This window comes from Nuphar pumila, chromosome 5 (assembly GCF_984573655.1).
Source record: "Nuphar pumila chromosome 5, dmNupPumi1.hap1.1, whole genome shotgun sequence".
NCBI classification, from domain to species: Eukaryota; Viridiplantae; Streptophyta; class Magnoliopsida; order Nymphaeales; family Nymphaeaceae; genus Nuphar; species Nuphar pumila.
The window spans coordinates 117,378,048-117,403,880 of record NC_143253.1 but is presented as its reverse complement, the minus strand read 5'-3'; the positions used below and the strand labels follow the sequence as shown (position 1 = coordinate 117,403,880).

Genomic DNA, 25,833 nt, shown 5'->3' with positions numbered 1-25,833 from the left:
CCTTCAATCATTTCTATCCAATGCCATATCTTCGGTGAGGTTCAAAGCATTCATATCCTTTCCTATCATCTCCATCCAAGTCTTCTTAGGCCTACCCCGACCTCTTTTAACTAATATATTTTCCCATTTCTCCATCCTTCTAACTGGAGCATCATTAGGCCTTCGCCGAATATATCCAAACCACCGTAAACGATTCTCTCTCATCTTATTTTCAATGGGTGCAACGCCTACCTTCTTACGTATTTTCTCGTTCTGAATCTTATCTTTTATTGTATTTTCACACATCCATCTCATCATACGCATCTCAGCTACACTCATTTTTTGAATATGATGTCTCTTGGCAGCCCAACATTTCGTACCACATAGTAAAGCGGGTCTAATAGTCGTCCTATAAAACTTTTCCTTCAACCGCAATGGCATTCTACGATCGCACAACACTCCAGTTGCACTTTTTCATTTCATCCACCCAACCTTTATCTTATGATTTACATACATCTCCATCAATTTCTCCATACTTTTGAATGATAGATCCCAAATATTTGAAACAATCATCCACCGATATTTCTTGCTCACCAAGCTTCACTACACTCCCATCACTACTTCGTTGCTTACTAAACCGATATTCCATATATTCTGTCTTACTCTTACTAAACTTAAAACCTCTTGCTTCCAATGTCTGTCTTCATAATTCTAACTTAGCATTAACCCCAACTCTAGACTCATCAATCAAAACAATACCATCAGCAAACAACATACACCACGACACATTTTCTTGTATTAACACCAGCTCTAGATTTTGAAAATAACTCACCTCCGTTTTAAAATGCAGGATAATTTCGAGGAATGAGACTCGCCTGTCAGTACGAGGTTCAACCGTTCCTGGCACCATAACCAGGGGTAATCAAACCAAGGATCAATCTTATGTTTTGCTTTGCTTTGCCCAGCTTGTCTAAATCGATGTTCTATTCCTAAATGCACAAAGAATCAGGCATGTGCTATGACTTAGATAATTTTTTGACTGGAAAACATGATGTATGCTTCAGAGATTTGAAATACTTGGAAAATTCTTGGAAAAGATGATACTTTGAAAATCGTGAATCACATTTGGACACTATTTTTGAAGAAAAGGAATGTCGATTTCTGAGAAATCCAAGTGTTTTAGGAAAATCTATTTCTGAGGAATTTCAAATAACTTTGAAAAAACTTGATTTTTCTGAATTAAAACTTTGAAATAGAGAATATAACTTAGAAAATTGTGGATTGAATTTGAGAAAGTACTTGAAAAATCCTAGAAAGAACCAAGGGTTTCGAGAAAATCAATTTCTGAAGAAGACTTGGAAAATTTTAAGGAAAATCGATTTTTTCTGAAATGGTATTAAAAAAAGAATCAGGAAAAGGGGCATGCAATCCCGTGGAATACTTTCATGAAGCAATCTAAACCTAAATGATGTATGAATATGATTTTGAGAAGAGATTTCTGAAGATTTTTGGAAAAATTGTTTGGAAAAGAGAGTTTATGTCTTATAAAACTTTAATGAAGTAAATTCACCTCATATCCCTGACTATGACCACAAATATGGATTGAATATATCCCATTTGATTCTAAAAGGAGAAAAACATTTATAAAAGATTGAAATATGCAATGATTTTTGAAGATAGCGTAAGAATGTAGGCTGATTGTGGCTTAAAAGAAGATGATAAATCTGGATTTTGTTCGTATTCTGACTATGCCCACAAATACAAACTCAATCGAGTTTACCAACTTCCTAGAAGCTAGTACACGTGCCATTTGTGTAGACCATTGTAAATTTGAATATGCATGAATTATCATCCATCACACAATTAACATTTATTAAAAAAATTAAACTATATTCACATGCAAATCCTAATCTAAGCAGCAATTTAAACTATTAGTCCAAATTTCCATTTAATTTACATCACTAATTGAATTTAAATAAAGGAAAATAAAAGAAACACAACCTTGAATGTCCCTGCGAAACTAAAAAACTTGTTATTGAAGATATGTTGGCTTTTCTGGATTTATCCAGTAATATCTGAAAATTACTGGATTTATCCGGATATAAGCCTTTTTTCATGTTTCTCTAAGATAAACAAAATGAAATATGATATAAAATTGAAGAAATAATGAAGATAAACAATTTTGAAATTCAAGATTTGGAGAAAAATGACAAAAATGCCCCTAAAAGCAAGACTATGGCCTTGAAATCAGGGTTTTCAGAAAATATTTTGGTAAAATTTTTGGATTTAGGGCTCAAAATAATTCAAATCAAAGACAAATCGGATATGTAGCATTCTACCATGATTATAAACATAAAAAAATCCTAAAAACATAAACTTTCATAACAAAAACTTGAAATATCATAAAAGTCATGATTTTGCCAGTGTTTTGCTTGAACCGAGACTCGACGGGCACCCAGTTTTCAAGATTTAAACGAATACAATATCAAATGAACTCAAAAATTTGTAAAAATCGACATGGATGGTTCTAATAACCCTAAAATTAATCTGTAATTGAAAAATATGTTTTTGACATTATTTTAACATGAAAATTGAACAAACCCCTAAAAATAGGCAATTTTGCCCGCGGACACGTACCTGTTACAGTGTCAGACCCGAATCAGGGATCAAATCACCATAGAAATTTATAAAATTTACAGAGAGATACTAGACAGAAAAACAAAGATTTCCCTTTTTATAGATCAGAAAAATCATCTCCAGTTAGGGAGATATCGTTCCGGCAATATACGATCGATTATAACGAATATATAACGAATTGAAATACATGCATCCAGTTTCGGGTACAGGAAAATATAGCAAATCATATTAAAAAATTATGAAATTTTAGCAGTGAACAACAAACATACAAAGAAAGATTTTTCTTTTTACGGATCATCGATCGGATCTTCGGTTAATGAGATACGATCGACACAAGTTGATCTAGGGTTTAAACGAAATATAACAAGCTCTGAGAAACTGATTTTATCTTCTGACAGAGGAAAAATAACAGACAAATGTAGAAAAATATGAAAAAAAAATACAGTAAATACTAGACATCAATATGAAACTACTGCAATTTACGAATCATAAATCAGATCTCTGACGCGAGACTTATCACCTCTGCAAGTTGTTCCCGAATCCCAATAGCGATTTCACGGTTTAAAAATCATGGTTCGGTTTTCTATTTTTTGACAGGGCTTTAGAACCCAAAATAATTTGATTTTTTATAGGAGATCACTGACAAATCCGTGAACCAACCCTAAAAAAATCGTATTTTTTGACGAAAACTTAAACATGAAATAACACGATTTTCGCGTGCCGGGGGTTGAAACACATGGATATTCGATAAAACATCAAAAACCCTAATCTAAATATGAAAAATAATGAAAAAATCTGTAAATAACACAACGAAATTGGATTTGATGCTTGAACGAGTAAAATAAACATTAATACAGTGAAATAGAATAAAAAAATCAGGGAAATCATGGTTAGAACTTGATTTAGCCTTCGAAAGAGGGATTCGACCCATTAAACCGGTGAATCTCATCTTTTTATTGGCTTAAACATAAAAAACAATAATTTAAATGATTCTAACATATTAGAATCATGAAAAACACCATTAAACAAAGTTAGATTACTTTCTTGAATTAATTTTGAGATTCTTGAAGGTGAATCATGCTTGAAACCCAGAAGGGGCGATAACGGTGAAATTCATGGTAAAAAGCATAAAAAATAAATAAAAATCATGAAAGAAAATATAAAATCTCACCTTGGGTTGCTGCAGCTTCAATGGAGGAAGGAGAGGATGCTGGGAGGAGAGAGAGGCCACGAAAATTGAGAGAGAAAAGAGAGAGAGAAAGACCCCTCATTTTGACCTCTATTTATTAATTTGGAAAGAAATAAGTTTCCTAATTAGGTTGGATAAGCACCATAGGGGGGCGATTTTTTGGAAAGACCTAATCTATGTAGGACTCTAACTAGCCTAATTGACTCAATTAAAACCCTAAAAAGGCCAAATGTGGCGCCACCTAGGCGAGCCCACATTTGGTTTTTTAAAAACTCGAATTTAAATGCTTTAAAAATTATTAAAAATCAGAGATGAAGTTTTAAAATCATTTTGACTCTTCTAACCTAGCTAGGACACTGACTAATCCTAAACTAACCAAAACTTTCAAATATGGTGCCACCCAGTGTGGGCCCCAATTGATTCTTCAAAAAACGATTTTGAAGATTTTGAAAATAAAGGGTTAAAAACGTTTTTTTCCTCAGAAATTTCAAAAGAACATCTAAGCTAAGTAAATTTTTTGTATTTTTGAGATATGAATGATATGAAATGATATGAGATTGAAAATTAGGATTTTGCATCCCTGCAGGGTGGGTCCCGCTTGAAGAAGGTTGAAAACTGATTTGGAAATAAGTTTTTTTTTTAAAATAAAGGATTCTAAAAAGGGAAGTTTTTGAAGGAAAGTTTGAAAATGAAATCGAGTTTCTAAACCAAATAGAGTTCTAAATGGATTGGGACTCTTCCAGAGGTGACACCAACTGTGTGGGCCCCACATCAGGGTTTTGAAAAAGTTGGAATAAAGATCGAAAATGGTTTTAAAACAGAGTTAAAATCATTGAATGAAAATCCGAGGTTTTGAAAACAGAGTCCTAATCGAACTGAAACTCTGGACCAGAGTTCTAAAACTCTGAGATTTAGGTTTTTGAAAGCCAAACAAAGAAGTTTTTGAAAGATTTTATCAAAACTGGTGAAAATAAGTCAGAAAATGCAGTCAGGGTTAGAGTCTTAACTCAACCGAAACTCTGAAATAGGGTCCTGAATCAACTGGAACTCTTCAAAATAGACTGTTTTTTGAAAAACAAGTGAAGAGAATGAAAATGGAAGTAGAAACAAAAATTCAGAATAGAGTTCTAACCAGATTAGGACTCTGGGGCAGAGTCCTGATCGGACTGAAACTTCAGATTTTTTGGCATTTTGAAAGATAAATAAAGGAGTTTAAAAAGGTTTTCTTAGAATCTGATAAGATGAGTTGAAAAATGAAGTTAGGGTTAGAGTTCTAGTCCAACTGAAACTCTTGAAATAGAGTCCTAAGTTGTCTGAAACTCTACAATTTTGTTTTTTTTTTCGAAAAACACACGAAAAGGTTTTAAAAACAAATGAAGATGAGAGTTAAGACAGAAGTCAAAATAGAGTCCTGATCCGATCAGAACTCTGAGATAGAGTCCTAATTCGACTGGAACCCTAGAAATGAAACAAGAAAATGAAATCAGGATAGAGTCCTGATTCGATTAGGACTCTGGGGCAGAGTCCTAATCCAACTGAAACTCTAGAATTTTGGCAAAAATAAAAGGTTTTGAAAGGTTTTCTCGAAAAGAGATAAAAATAGAAGTGAAAAGTAGAGTCCTGATCCGACTGGGACTTTGAGATTTTGGCCAAAATGACAGAAATGGACAAGGGCTAAGACTACCTCTGATTTAAAACCAAAATAGAATTTTGAAAAATGTTTAAAAAGTAAAAAGATAGTCCTGATCCAACTAGGACTCTGAAAATTTGAGAAATTTGAGGAACGAAGGAATCCAGAAGCGACACCACCTAGATGAGTCTCATCTGAGAATCAAAATCAGTTAAAAATTGATTTTAAAACAAACCCAGATTGTTTTTCTAAAGAAAATAAGATCCTGGGGGTTAGCAAATGGAAAATATCGATTCAAAACCCATGTTTGTGAAATTAATCTTGAAAAGAAGGTTTTGAAACTCGAATCTGGATTGGATTTTTTGGCAAATCAGAGTGATGGATCTCGAAAATGCCATGCAATACCATGCAATACAATGAAATGCCATAAAACGATGAGAAATGATATGCAAAATGCAAACCCTGAATGAGGGATTTGAAGTCCCGGACCCCTGGCAGAGACAAAGAATTGAGAATTCCCGTCTGAAGGCAAAACTTGATTATTGAAATTGAGCCAGAAAGGAGATTGAATCTTGATTGCAAGACAAAATATTGAAATTTATTATAAAATTTGGGCTATGAACATCCCTGACTCAGATATCGACCAGTTGGTTCCCTGAAGGCTGCAGAGAGTGGGTCCCAGTGGCGAGAGGTAGGTGTTTGTGAATGAAGGTAGAAAATTTGGGGTGTTTACAAATGCCTCTTTTTGCTACTAATTCGGTTGAAAACCGAGCTTAGTGAAAAAGAAAAACATGCCAAATTTGGACTATAAAATGCCCAAGTTAGAAGAATCTGACTGGGTGTGAACGCATTGGTTCTGGTGATTATGATAGGTATGGGATGGAGAATAAAAGAGAAAATTCACCTCATCGAGATGAGGCTCAGGCTTAGCCCTTAATCTGGATGGGACGAAAAATACCTCGTGGAAGAACGAGGTTCAGGCTTAACCCTTAACCTGAAAGTGACGAAAAATGCCTCGTGGAAGAACGAGGTTCATGCTTGACCCTTGACCTGAACGGGGACAAATAGAATGGAGCAAAAAAAATCACCTCATTGGAATGAGGCTCAGGCTTAGCCCTTATCCTGAAGGGGACGAAAAATACCTCGTGGAAAAACGAAGTTGAGGTTTGACCTTTAACCTAAAAGGGAACAACGGAATTCTCGAAAAGAGAAATCGTGATGGAACCTTCAGATTTTGCACAATAAATCTGAGAGGGGTTTGCAAAAGGAAGAAAATGGGGTTCCCTAAAGCTTGAAAAGGGATTGATCTTAGACGTCTCATTGCTGAGGCTAAATGACTTTTAAAACAGATGACCTTTTGCAGAAACAATTCAGGTTTAACCCTTACTCTGAACGAGAACTGACTATGGTGAGATAGTGGGAATACATATAAGTGTGCGAATCTGAGAGCCCAAGCGCTCAAATTAAAACAAAAGGGAAGGATCTTGAGAACTCCCGTTATCAAGTCTTAAAAAGGGATAATAACAACGTTAGGATATATCAAAATAGACATCAAGCTCTCACTTCATGTCGGGATAACTTGAAAAGATTGCCAATAAGATAAAAATTGTATTTGATTCAAAATAATTGAAATGTAAGCACATTTGTTTGAAAGATATTCCCTCTTGTACCTAGAGTATTACCTCAAACTAGGCTAATTCCGTAGAATCCAGAATCGAAATCAAATTTATTGTTGTTGAGTTTCTTCAAGGAAGCTATCCATTTTTTTGATATGAAAAAAAATGAATTTGTTCTCAGCATCATAAAAGCAATTGTTGAAAAGGATATTGATAAAAAAAATTTACATGAATAAAGATAATTCTTGGCAGTTTGACAGTTTGATATCTGGGGCTTTTTTTTGCACTCTTTTGAGACATAAAAATTGAGCTTTCCTGGGTTTTGGCGAGAATTTCATCACACCAACCTTCAACTCGGTGATGTTCTGATTTTCTCTAGAAGGACATATCACGTACTCCTTCAACTCGGAGATGATCCACATCTTCTTTGGTCCCAAAAATTATATTAAGGATATTGTCTCTTTTGAAGTATCTTGATAATCTTTTGCGCTCTTTTGAGACATGTAAAGTAAGCTTTCTTGGGATTGGGCAAGAATTTCATTGCATCAACCTTCAACTTGTTGATGTTTTGATTTTCCCTGGAAGGACCCGTCACATGCTCCTTCAACTTGGAGATGATCCGAGTCTTCTTTAGTTCCAAGAATTATATTGATAATATGGTCTTATTGAAAATCTTTTTATGATAACAGTGATCAAATATCTTTTAGGGATTGGCGGGAGGTTCATCGCATTAGCCTTCAACTTGGCGATGTTTTAAACTTTTCTTGGAAGGACATGTCACAAGCTCCTTCAACTTGGAGATGATCTGAGTCTTCTTTGGCCCCGGGGGTCTAACTCATCCATCAGTCTTTAACTTAACGATGATTGAGAGATCCTTTTTGCAGATAGCTGATTGTAACTTGATTGATTGAAGAGATATGAAATTGAGTGTATGCAAAACTCATCACGGGACTACAACCCGTGGCAACATGAAACAGTGCAATTAGAACAATAATATCAAGTTTGATTTTTGCCATGCATAAAAACAACTAAACAAGGATCAATACATGCTCAATGCTCACGCAGTCTACGATGATTCACTTTTGATCATCGATGCATCCAAAGCAAAAATCATAAAGAACATGCTACTTATGCATTCTTTTCACATGCTTTTTAATGCACAATCATATACTTTAATTTAGAGATGTGCATGAACAACAATATTCATATTACATGTATTCACATAATCACAATCATGCTAATTACATGCTTTCATTCATGAATTTTCTCAAAGTAAACAAGTGAACACTCATGCAATGATGCACGTGCCAAAACACATCAATTTCATGTATGTACATGCACATGAAAGCAACCTTGTAATAATACCTTGATTCAGCATAATATATCAAGTCTAGGCATGTGAAATTTTTTATTCTTTTGCATGCACAAGGCTAAGTTTAATACAAATAGCAAATCTGAAAATTAACATGCATAACTGAATTTTTGTTCCAGATTCACATAAGCACATAAAGCGAGCATAAACTAAAAATTTACATGTACTAAATTGACCTTTGTCTAAGCATAACCTGAGCTTACAAACTCATAGAAAGTCTAAAAATTTTCACACAAACGCAACCTGCTTTATAATTTTTTTTTCTTTGTAGGTCTCCGACCCAGTTGGCTGGGGTTCGGTTGGGCCCCAGCCGAGCTTGGTCTGCTGGATCTAGCAGACCCTATACCGGCCCAGTTCGGGCTGCCAGTTAGCCCAACAAAACCTTTAAAAAAACTTCTCTCCCCCTTTTTTTTTTCAAGTGCCTGCCCAACCGACTACTCGACTGGGCTAGGTGGCCTGGTAGGGCCTGACAGGTCAGGCTAGCCGAACAAGGTTCGATTGGGGTGACAGCTAGCCCCCTCAACAAAACTTTTTTTTCTTTACGATCAGATATGCTTAAGTATGCAGATTCAAAATCAATTATGTACATGCATATCCACGTTCAAGAATATATGCATGTTTAGATTTGCACATACTCATAAACCAATAAACATGCTTATGCAGATTTTCAGTTAGGTATCCATGTACAAACATATTCATTTACAAGAATACATGCATATGCTTATATTTTTTTTTTCTTTCAGTTTTCACATCAACCTAATATGTAATAGTTTGCCATGGAGCATGTTTTAGCAAAACAAAATTTCTATTTTCAAGATTTTAAATGCGCAAAATCTGGGTCAGATTTGCACATGTTTCAGGCATGGCATGGCAAATATGTCCTGATTTAGGGATTCATGACACATAATAAAGTACATATACAAATATATGGATTGATATATGCATTTCCCCAAAATAAACCCCCAAAAGGGGAAATCGTTAATCTCAATCCATGCATATTAGAATAAATATCTAGATTTACTCTTTTCTCATAGATTTCCACTAAAACCTTGCATGAAAATCCAATCCATGCTCTTTTTCTCATTCACATGAAGAGAGCGAACCCGTACTTTTTTTTTGTAGTTAGAGAAAAACGTGAAAATCAATGGAGGATGGATTGTTCTCCTTCCTCTTCCTCCTCCTCTTTCTCTTTCTTATTCTCTCTCTTTTTTTTTGAGCTATAAATAGGTGAAGGGGGGGGGGGGTGACGCCCCCTCTTATCCATCCAACCCTTCTAGAGAGGGTTGAAGGCTAATCCCTAATTGAGACTCTCTCACTCACTCTTATTTCTAAAAATTTTAAAACTCTTTCGTGTTGACTTTTCAAATCTTCTTTCTTAATTCAATTAAAATTTCTCAAACCTTCTTTAGCCTAATACATATATAAGGACTTTTCTAAGGAGTCCTGAACAAATTAACAAAATAAATTTTGGATTTAATTAAAATTATTTATATATTTATTATTTATTAATAATTAAATATCTAGAAACTTTCAGAGGTTACCTTATCCCTTTGGGAGTCTTTTCTAACTCTGATTAGCTTCAATTTAAATATAACAATTGAATTTAAAGCTGGATTTTCGGTGGACATGGATTTTGGATCTAGATCTGGATCTAAGATCCAAATTCATATCCAAAATCCAATTGGGTCATGGGCTGGATCAATACCAGATTAATATGGGTCCTGGATGAAGTCTTTAGATCAAATGCATTGGATCCAGTCTGATCCAAATCCAGACTCGGCCCGTCGAGATGGTCCTTTTTCTAAAAAAAATTGATTTTTGGGTCATCCTTAGCCTGAATTCGGAAGAGTAAAATATCACTACGCTCAGAATTTCGAGACGCATCCAACGATATATTACTTGAATTTTGCCTCTAAAATTTGTTTGAATTTAATTTGAATTTTGCTTGAATTTAAAGGTTGAAAATAAAACTCTTTATCATCTTTCAATTGACTCATCTTGACCTTGTCGATGAGACCTGGGCCAAGCTCAGACTAAAAAAACATCACCCTAAAATCAAGATTCTATCGATTTTCTTCTATACTTAGCCAAATTTTTGAAATCTCAAATTTGACTAAGTATGAAAATACACGTGATATTACACCATCGACTCTTGAGAAGAACTCTCCTCACTCTTCTCTTTTCTTCTATAAATAGGGGTGATCCCCTCTCCTTTGTAATTTAATGCTTCTTAAGCATTTTTTATGAGAAATAAAAGTTTATTATTTTATTTTGTGTTCTTCCATTTATACCCTTTTGTGGGTTGTGCTTGTAGTGCCTCCAATAGACACTTATTGTAAGCTTTTGTGCTTTTGTGAAAGATCATCATTTCATTACATGGTATAAGAGCTTGGAAGCTTCTAGATCTTGGAGAGTTTCCACATCGTTTTTATGCCTCCTTAGCAAAGGGTGATTCATCCTTTTGTTCGTGATTCAATTGATTTTTGTACAAATCTCATTGAAGAAAGCAGACGTTTGGAGGATAGATTGACTACACAAATTCGTGATTGTGATCTTTTTCCCTTCCTCTCTTCTCTTTTTTTTTTTCTTTTTCATTCTCTTTCAATCTATCTTTCTTTCTTTTTCTCACCCTTATGGATGACAATGATAAAGTCACCATCATGCTCATGAAATTAAATGACACCAACTATGTGACGTGAGCTTCAATAATGAAGCACCACATTTGGGGAAAAGGGTTATGAGGTATAGTAGATGGTTCTGATTCGGAACCAAAACTAGTTCTCACAAAAAATGAGAATAAAAAAGAAGTGTCTCTCACGAAAGGAGAAAAAATAAGGCTTTGGGTACCTATGAGAAAAAATGGAAAGATTGGAGGATAGGGCACGCCAAAATTATGTCATGGCTAATTAATAACGTTGACATTAAGAAATGCTTTAGTCTAGCCAAATTTGAGCATGTCTATAAAGCTTGAGAATATATTAGGAATATGTATTCCCTTAAAAATATTGCACATGTGTGCAATTTACAAGACAAAGTTCAGACTTTGACTCAAAAAGACAAAAGTATTAGGGAATATTATAATAAGTTATCCAAACTTTGGGAAGAGTTGGCTCTTCTTGAGCGAAAATGGCATTATCCCGAAGATATTGAGCTTCACCAAAAGCAACTAGATATGTAACACTTTTATCAATTTATAAATGGTTTAAAGCCGAAATTTAAAACAAGTAAATTGTCTCTTTTACATCGAGGAAAGGTTCTCTCTATCATTGATACTATAGAGGAACTAACTATGGAGGAAAATAGACTAAAAAAGAATACTCCAAAGCATGAAGATGATTTCATTCTAACTGTACCTAGACAAAAAAATTATCTACGTACTTATAAACCGCCTCACTTTGGTAGACAAAATTGTGATTTTGACAAGAGAAAAGTCATTTGCCACCATTGTCATGAGCCGAGGCACTCTAGACAGCAATGTCTTAAGTTAAAGAGAAGAGAAGAAAAGAAAGTTGCATCTGATAGTTCGGAATCAAAAGATCAACACATGTATCTATGACTCAATTAATGGAGATCCTTCAACCTCTTCTCAAAGGAGCATCCTTCTCAAGTGAAGCCTCAACCAGAGCAGTTGTTTCATCCTTCTCCGATCCAGGTAACTTTCGTTGGCTCCTTGACTCAGGTGCTTCTTTTCATACGATCACAAATATCAATAGTTTGTCTGAATGTCTTAACAATAACTCAAGTGTGTCAAAAGTTTTCACAACTGATGGTACATCTCTTGAAATTAAAGGAATAGAAAATTTTGAAAATCTTTAAAAATCAAAAAAATTCTTTATTCTAGAAGTTAGATATATTCTTAAACTAAATCTAAATCTTTTATCTGTTTCTCAAATATCTGATTACGGGTGTAATATCTCCTTCTTTTCTCATGGTTGTTGGGTACATGTTCGCTAGTCAGGGAAGGCTATAGAGAAGAACTCTATTACATGGATTTTTTTGAATTGCCCAATAATGCTTTTTGTTATAATGTTCAGAAACTAGAGTTGGATCTATGGAACAAAAGACTTGGCCATCCTCATACATCTAAAATCCAACATTTTTCAAGTTTAGAAAAATTTTGTAATTCTAAAAGTTTTACTTATAAAGATTGTATTCTTGACAAAAATGAAAAGGTTATCATTTTATGATAGAACTTTTGTTTTTTCTAGATCACTTGAGTTAATACATTCAGATGTTTAGGGTCCTGCACCAGTCATATTAAAAGGCGGATATGCATATTCTGTAATTTTTGTCAATGACTTCTCTAGGTATTCTTGAATTTACTTTCTTAAGCCTAAATCTGAGGTTTTTTTATATTTTTAAATATTTTATAAAATGATTAAAAATAAATTTTAAAATGATATTTTCATTTTTCGCACTGATTTAGGAGAGAAATTTATGTTCAAAGAATTTAAAGACTATCTCAACTTACATGGCGTCACACATCAAAGATCTTGTCCACACACACCACAACAAAATGGTCTGACCGAACGAAAACATATACATATTATGGAAACCACTAAGACTTTATTAATAGTAAATCAAGTTCCAAAAGGGTTTTGGGCAAAAGCTGCCCTAACTGCTATTTATCCCATTAATTGAATGTCATATTCTTTAAAAAATATAACTCCAATTGAGAAACTTGTTAACTTATCTCCTGATTACTCCAGATTAAGGGTCTTTGGATGCAAATGTTTTGTTTTCACCAATGGTCATGCATAATATTCACATTTTATTTATCTTTATTTATGCATGATCCATGATAAAATTGCATTAAAAACCCATCTTTATTGTTGTTTTTGAGAATTTGCTTCGATATTGAATTTTTGGGAAAACACCACATTTTTTGATCCACTTATGCATTTTTAGTGTTTTTATTAGTTTTAGAATTTTCTTAATTATAATTTAGTTAGATTAGGCTGCAATTAACTTATTATAACTAGTTTAGGAATCTTTCTTTTAAACCCCTTTTGAGAAAACACGTTTTCTAGAGGACTCTTTTGAAAATTGTGAAAATATTTTAGACTCTTTTTGAAAACTTGTGTTTTGACCTAGAGTAGCATTATAAATAGTTATTTTTCAGCCATGAAAAGACATTTTCCCTCTTGAGATCTGCGCCCCCCCCTCTCTCTCCTCTCTACCTTTTCTTCTTCTTTCTCCCTTTTTTCTTTTCAAGCCAGTTCTCTTTCCTGCTCTTCTTTCTTCTTTTTCTTTCTCGTTCTTTCTTCTAAACCCCGTTATTGCCGGTGTTTCTTGCCCCCATTGTCGGAGGGAGATTGGAGCTGTGTATGATTGCAACGGAGAAGCCACCTTCTTCTTCTCAACCCATCTGTCAGAAGTGGATCGTCCAGTTTGCTTCTTCTCCCTCGTTTCACTGTAGTTTTAGTTTTGCATAGCATAAAGCATAGCATTGCATAGTATTTAGTTTGATCATTGCATTATCTGCATATTTAGTTATATTAGTTTATATTTAGCATCTGAATTTTTTTAAAAAAATATATAGATTTTGTTTTAATCTAGTTTAGCCGTTTCCCGATTTGTGCATCGAATAACAACTAATTTAGGAAACCGATAGTTTTAATGTAGTGTGTTCTTGTATGTTTTTGACTTTTCATTAAGTCTAGATTAGATCTAGGTTAGAGTTAGTTCGCATCATAGTTTCAATATTCATTTTTCTTTTAGATCACGTGAATAGTCTATTAATCGCTTTAGCATTTTGTGCATGGTTTTTCTGAATTTTTCTTTAGATGGCATCAAATAGACTGTAGTTTCTTTGTTTGATTTTCTGATTAATATCTGCCATTAAGCTTGCATTAAATACTAGATTAGTTTTAGTGAGTCAGATTAATTATTAAGAAAGAAAAGAAAACAACAAAACAACAACAACAACTACGCCTTCATCCCAAAACAATTGGGGTCGGCGATATGAACCAACAAAGAAAATCATTTTGGGTCTTCCACATGAATCCTTCTCCTCCATTCATTTCTATCCAATGTCATGTCCTCGGTGAGGTTCAAAGCATTCATATCCTTTCCTATCACCTCCATCCATGTCTTCCTAGGCCTACACCGACCTCTTTTAACTAATATATTTTCCCATTTCTCCATCTTTCTAACTGGAGCATCATTAGGCCTTCGTCGAATATGTCCAAACCACCGTAAACGATTCTTTCTCATCTTATTTTCAATGGGTGCAACGCCTACCTTCTTACGTATCTCCTCGTTCCGAATCTTATCTTTTATTGTATTTCCACACATCCATCTCAGCATACACATCTCAGCTACACTCATTTTTTGAATATGATGTCTCTTGGCAGCCCAACATTCCGTACCATATAGTAAAGCGGGCCTAATAGTCGTCCTATAAAACTTTCCCTTCAACCGCAATGGCATTCTACAATCGCACAACACTCCAGTTGCACTCTTCCATTTCATCCACCCAACCTTTATCCTATGATTTACATCTCCATCAATTTCTCCATACTTTTGAATGATAGATCCCAAATATTTGAAAGAATCATCCACCGGTATTTCTTGCTCACCAAGCTTCACTACACTCCCGGAAAAAAAAGAAAAAAATGGTAAAGTATAGTGCAGCGTTTTGCGTTTTTAGTTTTTCTTTATCAGTCGATTCTTGTTTTGTTTATTAGCTTCAGCCTATTTTGTTTATTAGTCACAGCGTTTTTTAGTCAAATGAAGTTTCATGTTAGTTGTTTTCAGCACATAGCGTTTTTAGTTTGTTCTTATTAGTCGGTTTTTCTTGTCATTCGGTTTAGACTATTGCATTTTATAATTTCTTTTTAGTCGTTTCTGTCTGTTGCATCTTTAGTAATATTAGTTGTTCTTTGTTTTTATCCAGTTTCAACGTTTTTTTTCTCTGTTTTAGTCACTGCGTATTTGGTTGAGCATCCAACGTCAGAAACGCATCCAGCGTGATTGATGCTGGATGCTCAAGGTTTATATTGGCTAAACGTTTTCAGCTTTTATATTTATGGTTAGTTAATTTGTTAAGTCGGTTGTCGTTTTAATCTAGATGTATTGTTAATTCATTAGTTAATCAGTAGGTATTTTATTTGATTATGATCGACGCTGGCTGTCACAATGTCTATTAGTTAGGTATGCATGTATTGTGTTTTGTTAGTTAAGTTAAAATTCTTTAGATTAAACTTTTGGTTCTAAAGTGCTGAGTCAAATCTTCTTAACGTTTTCTCACAATAGTTTAGTAGCGTTCTTAGTTATATTAGTTAAATCTAGTTAATTTTGTATTCACATCTTTTCAAGGTCATTTAGCTAGAATTTGCCTTGATATTTGGATTCAATTAGATTGTTCAATAATTCTTTTTAGTTCATGTTTTCTCTTAGTTAGATCTTATTTAGCTTTTAATTATTAGTATAGCCGTTCATAACTAGATTTTAGTTGTTTAATTAACCTTAGTTCATGTGTTCTTTGAATTAGAATTTAGTATCATTAATAAATAATTAGATTTTCATAATAAGTAGTATCATCCCATTTTCTTTACTTATCAATTAGTTTACTGCTGGGTTATTTCAATTAGTTAATTGTCTGAGTCATTTTAAATTTAGTTAGTTTGATAATTTAGTTCATAGCATGTTATTAGTTTGTTACATATTAGTTAGTTAGTTTTGTTATTTTGTCTTTTAGTAAATTGTTAGAATAGTGATTGCTTTTGTTGATTTTTAAGTTTAGATTTGGTATTAGTTTTCTTCGTTTCTGCTGCGGGTTTTTTTTTGTAAGGAAACATGTAGACGTGCGGTGAGCCTTCAAATCTACCCCCGAAGAGCCCTCCGAGGTCCCTAAAAGGTTCCCTCGAAAGGCCCTTCAAGCTCTCAAAAAGGCCCTTAATCAAACCATGCAAAAGTGCTTAACATAGAAGAAGATCAAGGGAAGGACTAGAGACTCGAAGCACTAAAATTTTTTTTTTTAGATTAGGTTTTTATTTATTTTATTTATTAATTGGGTATGTAATAAAACCATTTATTTATTTATTTATTTAAGCCCTCTGCATGGGCAACATTCTTAGTTAAATTAATTAATTGTTTTTTATTTTTTGCAATGAAGAGCAGTTTAGTTGTGTGCTTGAATGCAAAGTATTACTCATTCCCTAAGATCGACCCAGACTCCACCACTCGTGCGAGCCAGTTTTTATGTATTTGGTGTCTGACTTTCATATTGTTTTTACTTAAAATATCTTTTTAAAAAAATTAATTTTATAAAATTCGCATCAAATTTTTGGCGTCGTTGTTGGGGAACGGTGATTAATACGAGTATTCACTTTATTGCCATTGTTTGTTTGCGTTTTGTTAGGTTGTTAGTTTCCTTTCTGTTCTTTACTTATGTCTGTTTAGTTTTTTTTTTCCTGCTCATTATTTAAGATTGTTAAGTTTTTTTTTCAGTATTTAGGTTTAGAACCACATGTTTGCACACCCTAGATATCAGCTTACCTTTCTTGCACGACCCACTTATTAGGATACCATTAGAGGTGACTGCGCACGATTGGTACCTTACTTATAGCTTACTTTTCGCAAAATATCTGTGGGTGCAAGTGTGTGGTGCTTGTTTATTTTCTGTTTTTAGTATTTTTCTTTTACCTGTTTGTGGTTTGCTGTGGTTTGGCCACATTGCACGTTAGGTAGGTAGAAAGCCTTTTACTTAGGATAATTGCTGCACCGGTCTACCCTCATGTGCATGCAAGGGCGACACTCGCTTGACCCCGAGCTGGCAGAGTTAGTTGAGGACTCTGAGTGCCTTATTAGGAGAGCCCACAAATACGGTCACACGACTGAGGATCAACAGTTAACTCGTCCTCTCAGGGAGTACTTCAACCAACAAGAATGATAAACTCTCTTCTCGTGCCATTCTTTGTGCCTTATTAGGTTATGCAGATAATAAAAAAGGCTATAGGTGTTTCGATTTTCAAAATAAAAATTTGTATGTATCAATAAATGTATCATTTAAAAAAAAAGTTTTTTTAAATTTGAAAAGCACAAGAAAGTAATCGAATATTCTTTTTTGATAGATTTGACTTTGAAATCTAATGAATGTGATCATGAATATGATTTAGACTATCATCAACGTACTATTGATTCTAAATATAATATCGATAATGAAGAGCAAATCCATAGGGACATCATTCTACAATATTCAAGACGTAGATAATCCAATTTTTATGTGCATTAGAAAAATACTCTGAAGTACAAACCAGAAGGTCATCCCGAATTTTTAGACCTCCTGAAAAATTTGTCCTACAAATCTTTTTCACCTACATATAACGTATTTATTGCGTTAATACATTCATATATAGAACGATCATCATATTTTGAAGCCAAAAATTATACAAAATGGATAGAAGCTATGAAGGTAGAATTAAAAACTATTCAAGATATTCCTCTAGGCAATAAACCTATAGGCTATCGATGGCCTTATAAAGTTAAAATCAAGAGTAATGAAATTCTTGAAAGGTATAAAGTCATATTACTAGCCAAGGGGTATCCAAGAGTATGGTATCAACTACGAAGAAACTTTTGCTCTAGTTGCCCGAATGACCACTGTCAGGACATTAATAGCTTTAGTCTCTAGTAGAAAATGATCCATATTTCAAATGAATGTCAAAAATGCTTTTTTCAATGAAAATCTAGGTGAATAAGTTTATATGGAAGCCCCACCGGGTATTAGTATCTCTAAGGGTAAAACTCTTTGTTTAGAAAACTCTTTATGGTCTTAAACAGACACTAAAAGCATGATATGACAGGTTTAGTCATGTTATGCTTGATTTTGGATTTCGATCTTGTTTGATTGACAATGCTTTATTTATTAAGAATTCTGATACATGGATTATTCTTCTTCTTCTCTATGTGGATGACATGATCATCACTGGAGGCGACAAACAGGGAGTTGAAAACATTAAAGAGCTTCTTAAAACTCATTTTGAAATGATTGATTTAGGTTTATTGAGATATTTTTTAAGAATTGAAATTGCTTATTCTCCTCGAAGGTATTTATTATCTCAATCTAAATTTGCTTTTGATATTGTTTCTAAGTTTGAAATTATAGATAATAAGTAGATACTTCAGAAGTTGTCAACATCAAAATAAGAATCGATGATGGAGAACCTCTTGATGATCCCACTCCTTACAAACAGCTTATTGAAGCACTTTTCTATCTTTTCATTACTAGACTTGATATAGCACACGTTGTACACACAGCTGACCAGTTTCGACATGCTCCCACTTCTGTTCACATAGGAGTAGTTTTACGTATTTTTAGATACATAAAGTCCTTCATTTCACGAGGCTTATTCTTGTTTGCTTTATCTTCATTAGATTTAATTGCTTATACTGATGCTAACTAGAGGTGATCCCAATAACAGACACTCAACCACTGGTTTTTGTGTTTTTTTAAGGATGTTTTTGATTTTGTGGTGGTGCAAAAAGAGTAAAAGGTCTCTCTTTTGTCTACCGAAGCTGAATACCGAGCTATAGCCACCATGACAATTAAAGTTGTTTGGCTCAAATGTTCGTTTGTTGACATGAGAGTTGAAGTGACACAAGCTTCACACATATGTTATGACAACAAGAGTGTGATATATATTGCCAGCAACTGAACATTTCATGAACACACCAAATATATTGAAATGGATTGTCACTATGTCATAGAGGAGTACCTGAATGAAACCATTGATTTGCCTTGTGTTACATCAGAATATCAATTAGCGAGCTTCTTCACCAAACCTATCGTTGCTCCTGGATATCATTTCCTCTTAAATAAACTTTTGCCTATTGTATCGTAAGTTTGAGGGGGAGTGTTAAAAATATAAAAAGTATAATATATAATATAATATTAATTATAATATTTAATTGTATTTTTTGTTTTTGTTTTTCTTTATTCTTTTATTTCTTTTTTGTCTAGTTCATTTTGAACTAGAATTAGTATCTAGTCAATATCTAATTAGATCTTGACCAAAGATATAGTCGTTGGACCTAGTCCAACGGCTCTAATCCAACGATCTTATCTTTTCTTGTATAAATAGGGGTTATCTCTTCTCCTTTGTAATTCAATGCTTAAGCATTTTTTATGAGAAATAAAAGTTTATTGTTTTTATCTTGTGTTCTTCTATTTATACCTTTTTATGGGTTGTGCTCGTAGTGTCTCCAATAGACACCTATAAGCTTTTGTGATTTTGTGAAAAAATACCATTTCATTACAATTTACACACATAGGCTAAGTTGGTCCAACAAAAGATCTTTTCTTTGGTGGCGACCCCATGCGGGTTCATGCCAATGGACTTGATATTGTAGGAAACTTGGAAATGCCATTAGGCTGCATTTAGATACCTAGATATGGGCATCCAAGAACACAGATCTATTGGACATGGATACCAATTTCTCAGTATTGAATTGTTGTAAACACCTTAAATTTTTCAAATTCATTTCTGGACACTCCCTTTCACAGATGCCAACCCCTTCAGCAAAGTGTAGGAGTCTAACCTCTAGGTCCATTCCAATTTAGGCATCATTTTACCCCTTTTTACCCAAAAATTACTATTTTACCTTTAAGAAACCCTAGATCCTTGTCAGTTAGGCCTAACCAAGCTCATTTTAAGCTTAGAAGAGTTAGAATATCAATAATTTCTAGCTCTCCTGAACTCACGATGAGCATACTCTATTCATTTCATGTAAAATGAGCTCATTTCTGGCTCAAATTCAATCCAATTATCTCAGAATTAGTCAATCTCAGTTGATCCTATTCTCATGTGTTTAACTTGAGCTTATCAGGAGTTCAAGTGGTCCAATCCCAGTTCAAATTTGTTTCTCACATTGTTGGAGTTCATTTTAGCTCAATTCGGCTCATTTCAGCTAGAATTGAGCTAACCCGAGCTAACCCTAGCTAGGATTTAGTTCGTTTAAGCTCTGAATTTAGTTCATTTCAGTTCAAACCCAGTGTTTTGTTCACTACACCTAGTACACTCGTTACTCACTTCACTCTATAGTGACTTTCTCACCATTTCTCTTAGAATTGTGTCTGTTTTCAATCATCTGGTTTGGAAGTCTAGTTGAAATAATGTCTTTTTTGGTTCACCTGAGTTTAGAAACCTTAGAATTCAATTCAAACCTTGTTTTTCAAGTGTCACGCTTCACTCCACTTCACGCCCCTACCCAGAAGGGCAAAATCATTTATAATCTTGATCATTTCTATTTAGCGGGGCAGTTCAGTCAATTTTTAAGTCAGGATAATTTTCAGTTTGGACTCAGATCAATTTTGTTATCTGAGATTATATCTATATTCGCGATCCAACTCATGTCTCAATTTGGACATTTGATACCTGATCCGATCCAATGTTGAATTTGATGTCCAGTATCCATTTTTTATTTTGGATCTAGATCTTTTTATCCAATTCACTCTATTATCTGTATTTAGGGTCTATCTTGTTTTCAGACCTGGATATTTTATCCAATTTGCTTTGTTATTTATATTCAGAGTCCAATTTATTTTCTGAACATAGATTATCTCATTAGATATTTAAGGTCCACTCGTTTACTATCCAGGATCCACTTTTTAATTCTATCTCTGATCTAGGATCCATTTCAAATGTCTTATCTTTGATCCATGATCCATCCATCATTTTAAGCATGGATCATATGCATTATTTGAGATTTAAATCCATTTGTCATTTGAAACTTTGGATCCAGATCTGGATTCATTTTTTTCTTTCAATCCAGTTTCTAATCTAGATTAAAAAAATGATTTTTTTTTTATATTTTAGTTCGAATCTAGTGCTTTTGCATTTCAACATTTGGTATTTTGAAATACCTTTTTGAATTTTGAATTTGGATTTTTGTTGGGCTTGAATTCCAAATTGGATCTTTAGCTCCAATCCAAATTAGAAAAAACCCACCTAGTTGGCGTCACCTTTGAATTATCCTCCTCACTTTATTTTCTTATTCTTGTTATTTTAGATAACTAGTTGATTTAGGACTTGTTTTTATCTCTTTATTTTATCCTTTGTTTTTAATATTTTATTTTAATTGTTTTAAAATCAAATGTGGACCCCATTCAAATGGCGCCATATCTAGAGAGTCCTAATCCCTTCTTTTATTAAGTGTTTTAATTAGATTGAAAAAGGAAAAAGTCAAAAAAATAAAACCAAATAGGGACTCTTCTAAGGAGGACAATTTCCTCTAATTTTGTTAATTATTTGCTGATTAGTCTCAGCAAATGGAGGACTCCCTAGAGTCTCTATCCCCTGATTTTCTCTCTATAAAAGAGACCCAAGGGACGTCCAGCCAGAGGAGGCAATATCTCTCTTCCTCTTCTTGATTTTCTTCTTTTCTTTCCTTCATCTTCCCTAAGTGCCACCCCTCCCCCCGAGCCTTTCTTCTTTCTTCTTCTTTGGTTGGAGCAAGGGAAGGAAGAATCATGTAATCTCTTTTACTTCCTCTTTATTCTATTATTTTATTTACTTGTGTTTTCTTTTTCTTTTTTCGTATCCATGAGAAGGTTGGAATTTGGTTTCTCATAAACCGAGTCCCTCCTTCCAATCGACTACAGTAAAATAAATCTCGTGCATTAGCTTTTTGTTCCTTTTTTTATTATTATTCATATGCATTGTAGATCTCGATTTATGTTACTTTTGCATCCATATGCATTTAAGCTTTTTCTTTTTTTTGTTTTATGCATGTTTAGATTAGGTTTAATCTTATTTAATAGTTGTGCTTTAAAATCTTGATTCTGGCCCTCACGTTAGCATCATTACTTTCATATGCCTACGTGAATCTGGTCAAGTTTCATTATTTTTCAACATCTATTGATATGTTTTCAAAAATCAAGATCAGAACCTGTTTCTTGCACCGTCTAGCCGCTATTCGCAGTCTGGGTCATCCTGCCAGAGTCATATCTCCCTAACTAGAGATGCTTTTTCAGATCCGTAAAAAATGACTTTTTTGTTTACATGTCTAGTTTATCCCTGGTGGGTTTCGTAAATTTTAATGTCTGTTTGCTATTTTATTTTAACCCAAAACCAGAACTTGTTTCTCGGCACCGCCAGACCATTGTTCATACTCAGGGCCATCTTGCCGGAGTCATATCTCCTTAACCAGAGATGATTTTTTCAGATCCGTAAAAAAGGATGTCTTTGTCACCGTGTCTAGCTTATTCCTGTTAAATTTGGTAATTTTTCATGTCTGTTTGCTATTTTATGTTGGCTTTAAATCGTGACAAATACAAAATATCCTGTTTTGCAGCCCGTTTTCACTATTTAACTTAATATCTTTTTTCTGAGTATTCATTAAATTTATTTTTCGATTGCATGCTTTTTTTCGGGTTGTTAAGAGTCTTCATGCCAATTTTTAGGATTTTAGAAGGTCATTTAATATTTTGTTTTGTTTTTTAAAAATCGGTTTTCTGCAGACTCCTGTTCTGCAGAAATAAGTGCAGTTTTGATATTTTCTTGTTCATATTTTTAATTTTATGAATTGTTTTCATGATTTTAAATTTTGATTATGTTCCTGATTGCGTGAGGGTGTTCTCCACCCAATTTAGTGTTAGTTTACATCTGTTTAGTTTTCGGATTAAGCATACTTTAAAAACCTTTTTTAAAACCCTAGCATTTAAGACTAATTTGGCAATTAGTCTAAGCTTTTAGCGGTATTTTGGTCTTTTTGCCTTCAATTCTGAAATTTTTATTTTATAATAAATTTAGTTTTATAGTTTATTAGATCATGCATTTTCGTTTAGTTTATTTAGGAATTTCTGTTTTATGAATGCATTGGAAAGACTTATTTCAAATAATATCCCTCAATGTTCAGATATTGTTGGATAAATCCCGAAAAGCCTACATTTTTTTACTAACATGTTTGCTGATTTTGCAAGAAAGTTGAATATTTTATTTTCTCTTTATTTTGTTATTCAATTTCTTAATGTAAATTGTAATCAAATACCAAAAATAGTAGAAATTTCTTTTATTTATGCATAGCTTAGGTTTCATATGCATATAATTTATTTTTCTAATATTAATTGTTAATGTTTGTCATGCGTATGCACATTTTAATTTCACAATGGTGATTCACGAATGACACATGCACTTTCTTTTAAGAAGTTAATAAACTTAGTGGAATTCGTATTTGTGACCATAGTCAAATGAAATTCAAGTTTTATTAATCTCTTTTAAGTTACAAAAGGCCTAAATACTTATGTTATTTTTTAAAAATCATTGCATATTTTCAAAGATTTTTTTAATATTTTTTAAAACATTATTTTAAAATCTAATGAGCTATATTTAAAATATATTTGTGGCCATAGTCACGAATATATGACGAATTTATCTTTATTAAATTCTATAAGACACAAAAACCTCTTTTCATCAAAAGAATTTCGCAAAACAAGGAAATTTACAAATGATTTTTTTTTCAAAATCTTTCAAAAGGGTATTTCAATAAATTGCATCAATGCATCATTTAGACTTATGTTGCATCATGCATGAGCCCACAGGGCCACACGTCCCGTCATTTAATCCTTTTAGAGATTTAATTTCAAAACATCTCAAAATATTTTTTTTTCAAAGTATTTTCAACAATTTTAGGCATGCATCATGTTTTTCAATAAACTTTTTTTCAAAATCATATCATATGTGTGTTTGATTCTTTCTGCATTCTAGGATTTAGAATAATCTCTCACATTTGAATAAAACAAGACATATTGTTCAATCCTTGGTTCGATTACTCTTGGTTAAGGCGTCAGGAACGGTTGAACCTCGTACTGACAGACGAGTCTCATCTCTCAAGTTTTTCTTGCATTTTTTAAAACGGAGGCGAGTTTTCTAAACACTTTTTCAAAAGGTCAAATGCAAAAGTAAAATTTTGCATGTTAACAATTGCAAAAGAATATCTTGTGGATATCTGATCAGAAAAGTAAAAATCAAAATCATGTTCCGGATGAAAAGCAAATCTTTTGGAGACAAGAAAATCATATAAAATGATAATAGTCTTTTGATGGTTACCTATGCCTACAGTGAAAGTTGCAGATGTTAAAGTTGTTGGTCTTGACATAAATGGCCAAATCATGGATGTCATGGCTATGATGATGAATTGATGTCTTACTTTTTCTTTTATTGCTTTTCAGTATCCTGGGATGAAGACTGGAAAACGTGGGACAAGCCTCTAACTTTAATTTTGTAATGGCAGATGTGTATCCTCTGACGAGCATCTCTTCATGTTCAAATATATATATGGAATTTCCCTTCTGTGTCTAAGGTTGGAAAGATTGTGATCTGAAAACTATGGGTTTTGGCCCTCTACAATGTAATACAATAATACAGTTAAAACAAGTCTCTCTCTCTCTCTGGAGAAACTCCTTCCACTCTAAACATGAATCAAGCTATGATCCACACAGGTAGGGGTTCTCAAACACACACGGACACGCCCCAGTTTGTGCCCACAAATTGTCTTCAGAAGGATGAGTAAAACTTTCATATGAGAGAGAGAGATCCAAACTGCTGGTAGTGTACTGATTGTTTACTTGACTAGTCTGCATTGGTTTGCAAAGATATGGATCCCTATTCCACACGGATCCTGATGCAAATGTGGAGAAGACAATGAACTCTGAGGTTATTGCAAAATTTAGGACATGAGGATAAGTACGTGCATGCAAATGTATAAAACTATCGCCCACACAATATGGATATTATGATAAAGAACCAAATTAAGCATGAGCATTTTTTGTTCCAAAATTCAAGTTTATTTTTGATAAGCCAAAATTCAAGTTTGTCCGATACTATTTGTTCGTTCTTTGTTTTTTGTTCGAAAGACAAGCTGAGGTTAGGCAGACCCCTACCAGTTACACAACATACCATTGGGTTTTGAACTTGCAATACTAGTTGTTCGTTAGGTTTTCCAAAGCACTGTACTATTGATCGAGATAGAGAGAGAGAGAGAGAGAGAGAGAGAGAGAGAGAGAGAGAGAGCAAATCCTCCTATGGGAGCTTCAATGACTTAATATGATTTGAGTTTATGTCAACTTGCCTATAAATATGGATGTGGAATCAAACTGATCCTTATTGGACACATTTTCAGAGAGAGAGAGAGAGAGAGATTCATGCAAGACTGATCAAGCGTGGCCTTTTGCACACACTTTTCCTTCTCGTCACCTTGATCTTGTGGATGGTATCAAGAGGTCGACCTTCCTTGTGTGGCATGTCTTCTCCGTCTTGCATGCTCTGCTTGCATGTATATCTCCACAGTCTTCTGGTGCCTCCTTGGCCGCAGAGACCTCCGAAGATGAAGCTTCCTGCGTTCTCTTGTCCTTCCAGAGTCCAACCTCTCGAAACGAACGGTTCTCTCCCTCTCTGAATAAGCAATC

General features: G+C 33.8%; 1 protein-coding gene across 2 annotated transcripts in view; it reads left to right on the top strand.

Moving 5' to 3' along the window:
* The window catches only part of LOC149838311 (uncharacterized), a 69,244-nt gene extending 44,450 nt beyond the window's left edge, over positions 1–24,794 (top strand). For both annotated transcript variants that reach the window (XM_090006513.1, XM_090006512.1), the window contains exon 6: positions 24,598–24,794. Coding sequence is in view for 1 of the 2 variants with exons in the window: in XM_090006512.1 (XP_089862638.1) it covers positions 24,598–24,639 (42 nt within the window). In the remaining variant the exon portion in view is untranslated. The remainder of the gene's footprint in view (positions 1–24,597) is intronic.
* The last annotated feature ends 1,039 nt before the right edge of the window (positions 24,795–25,833 follow it).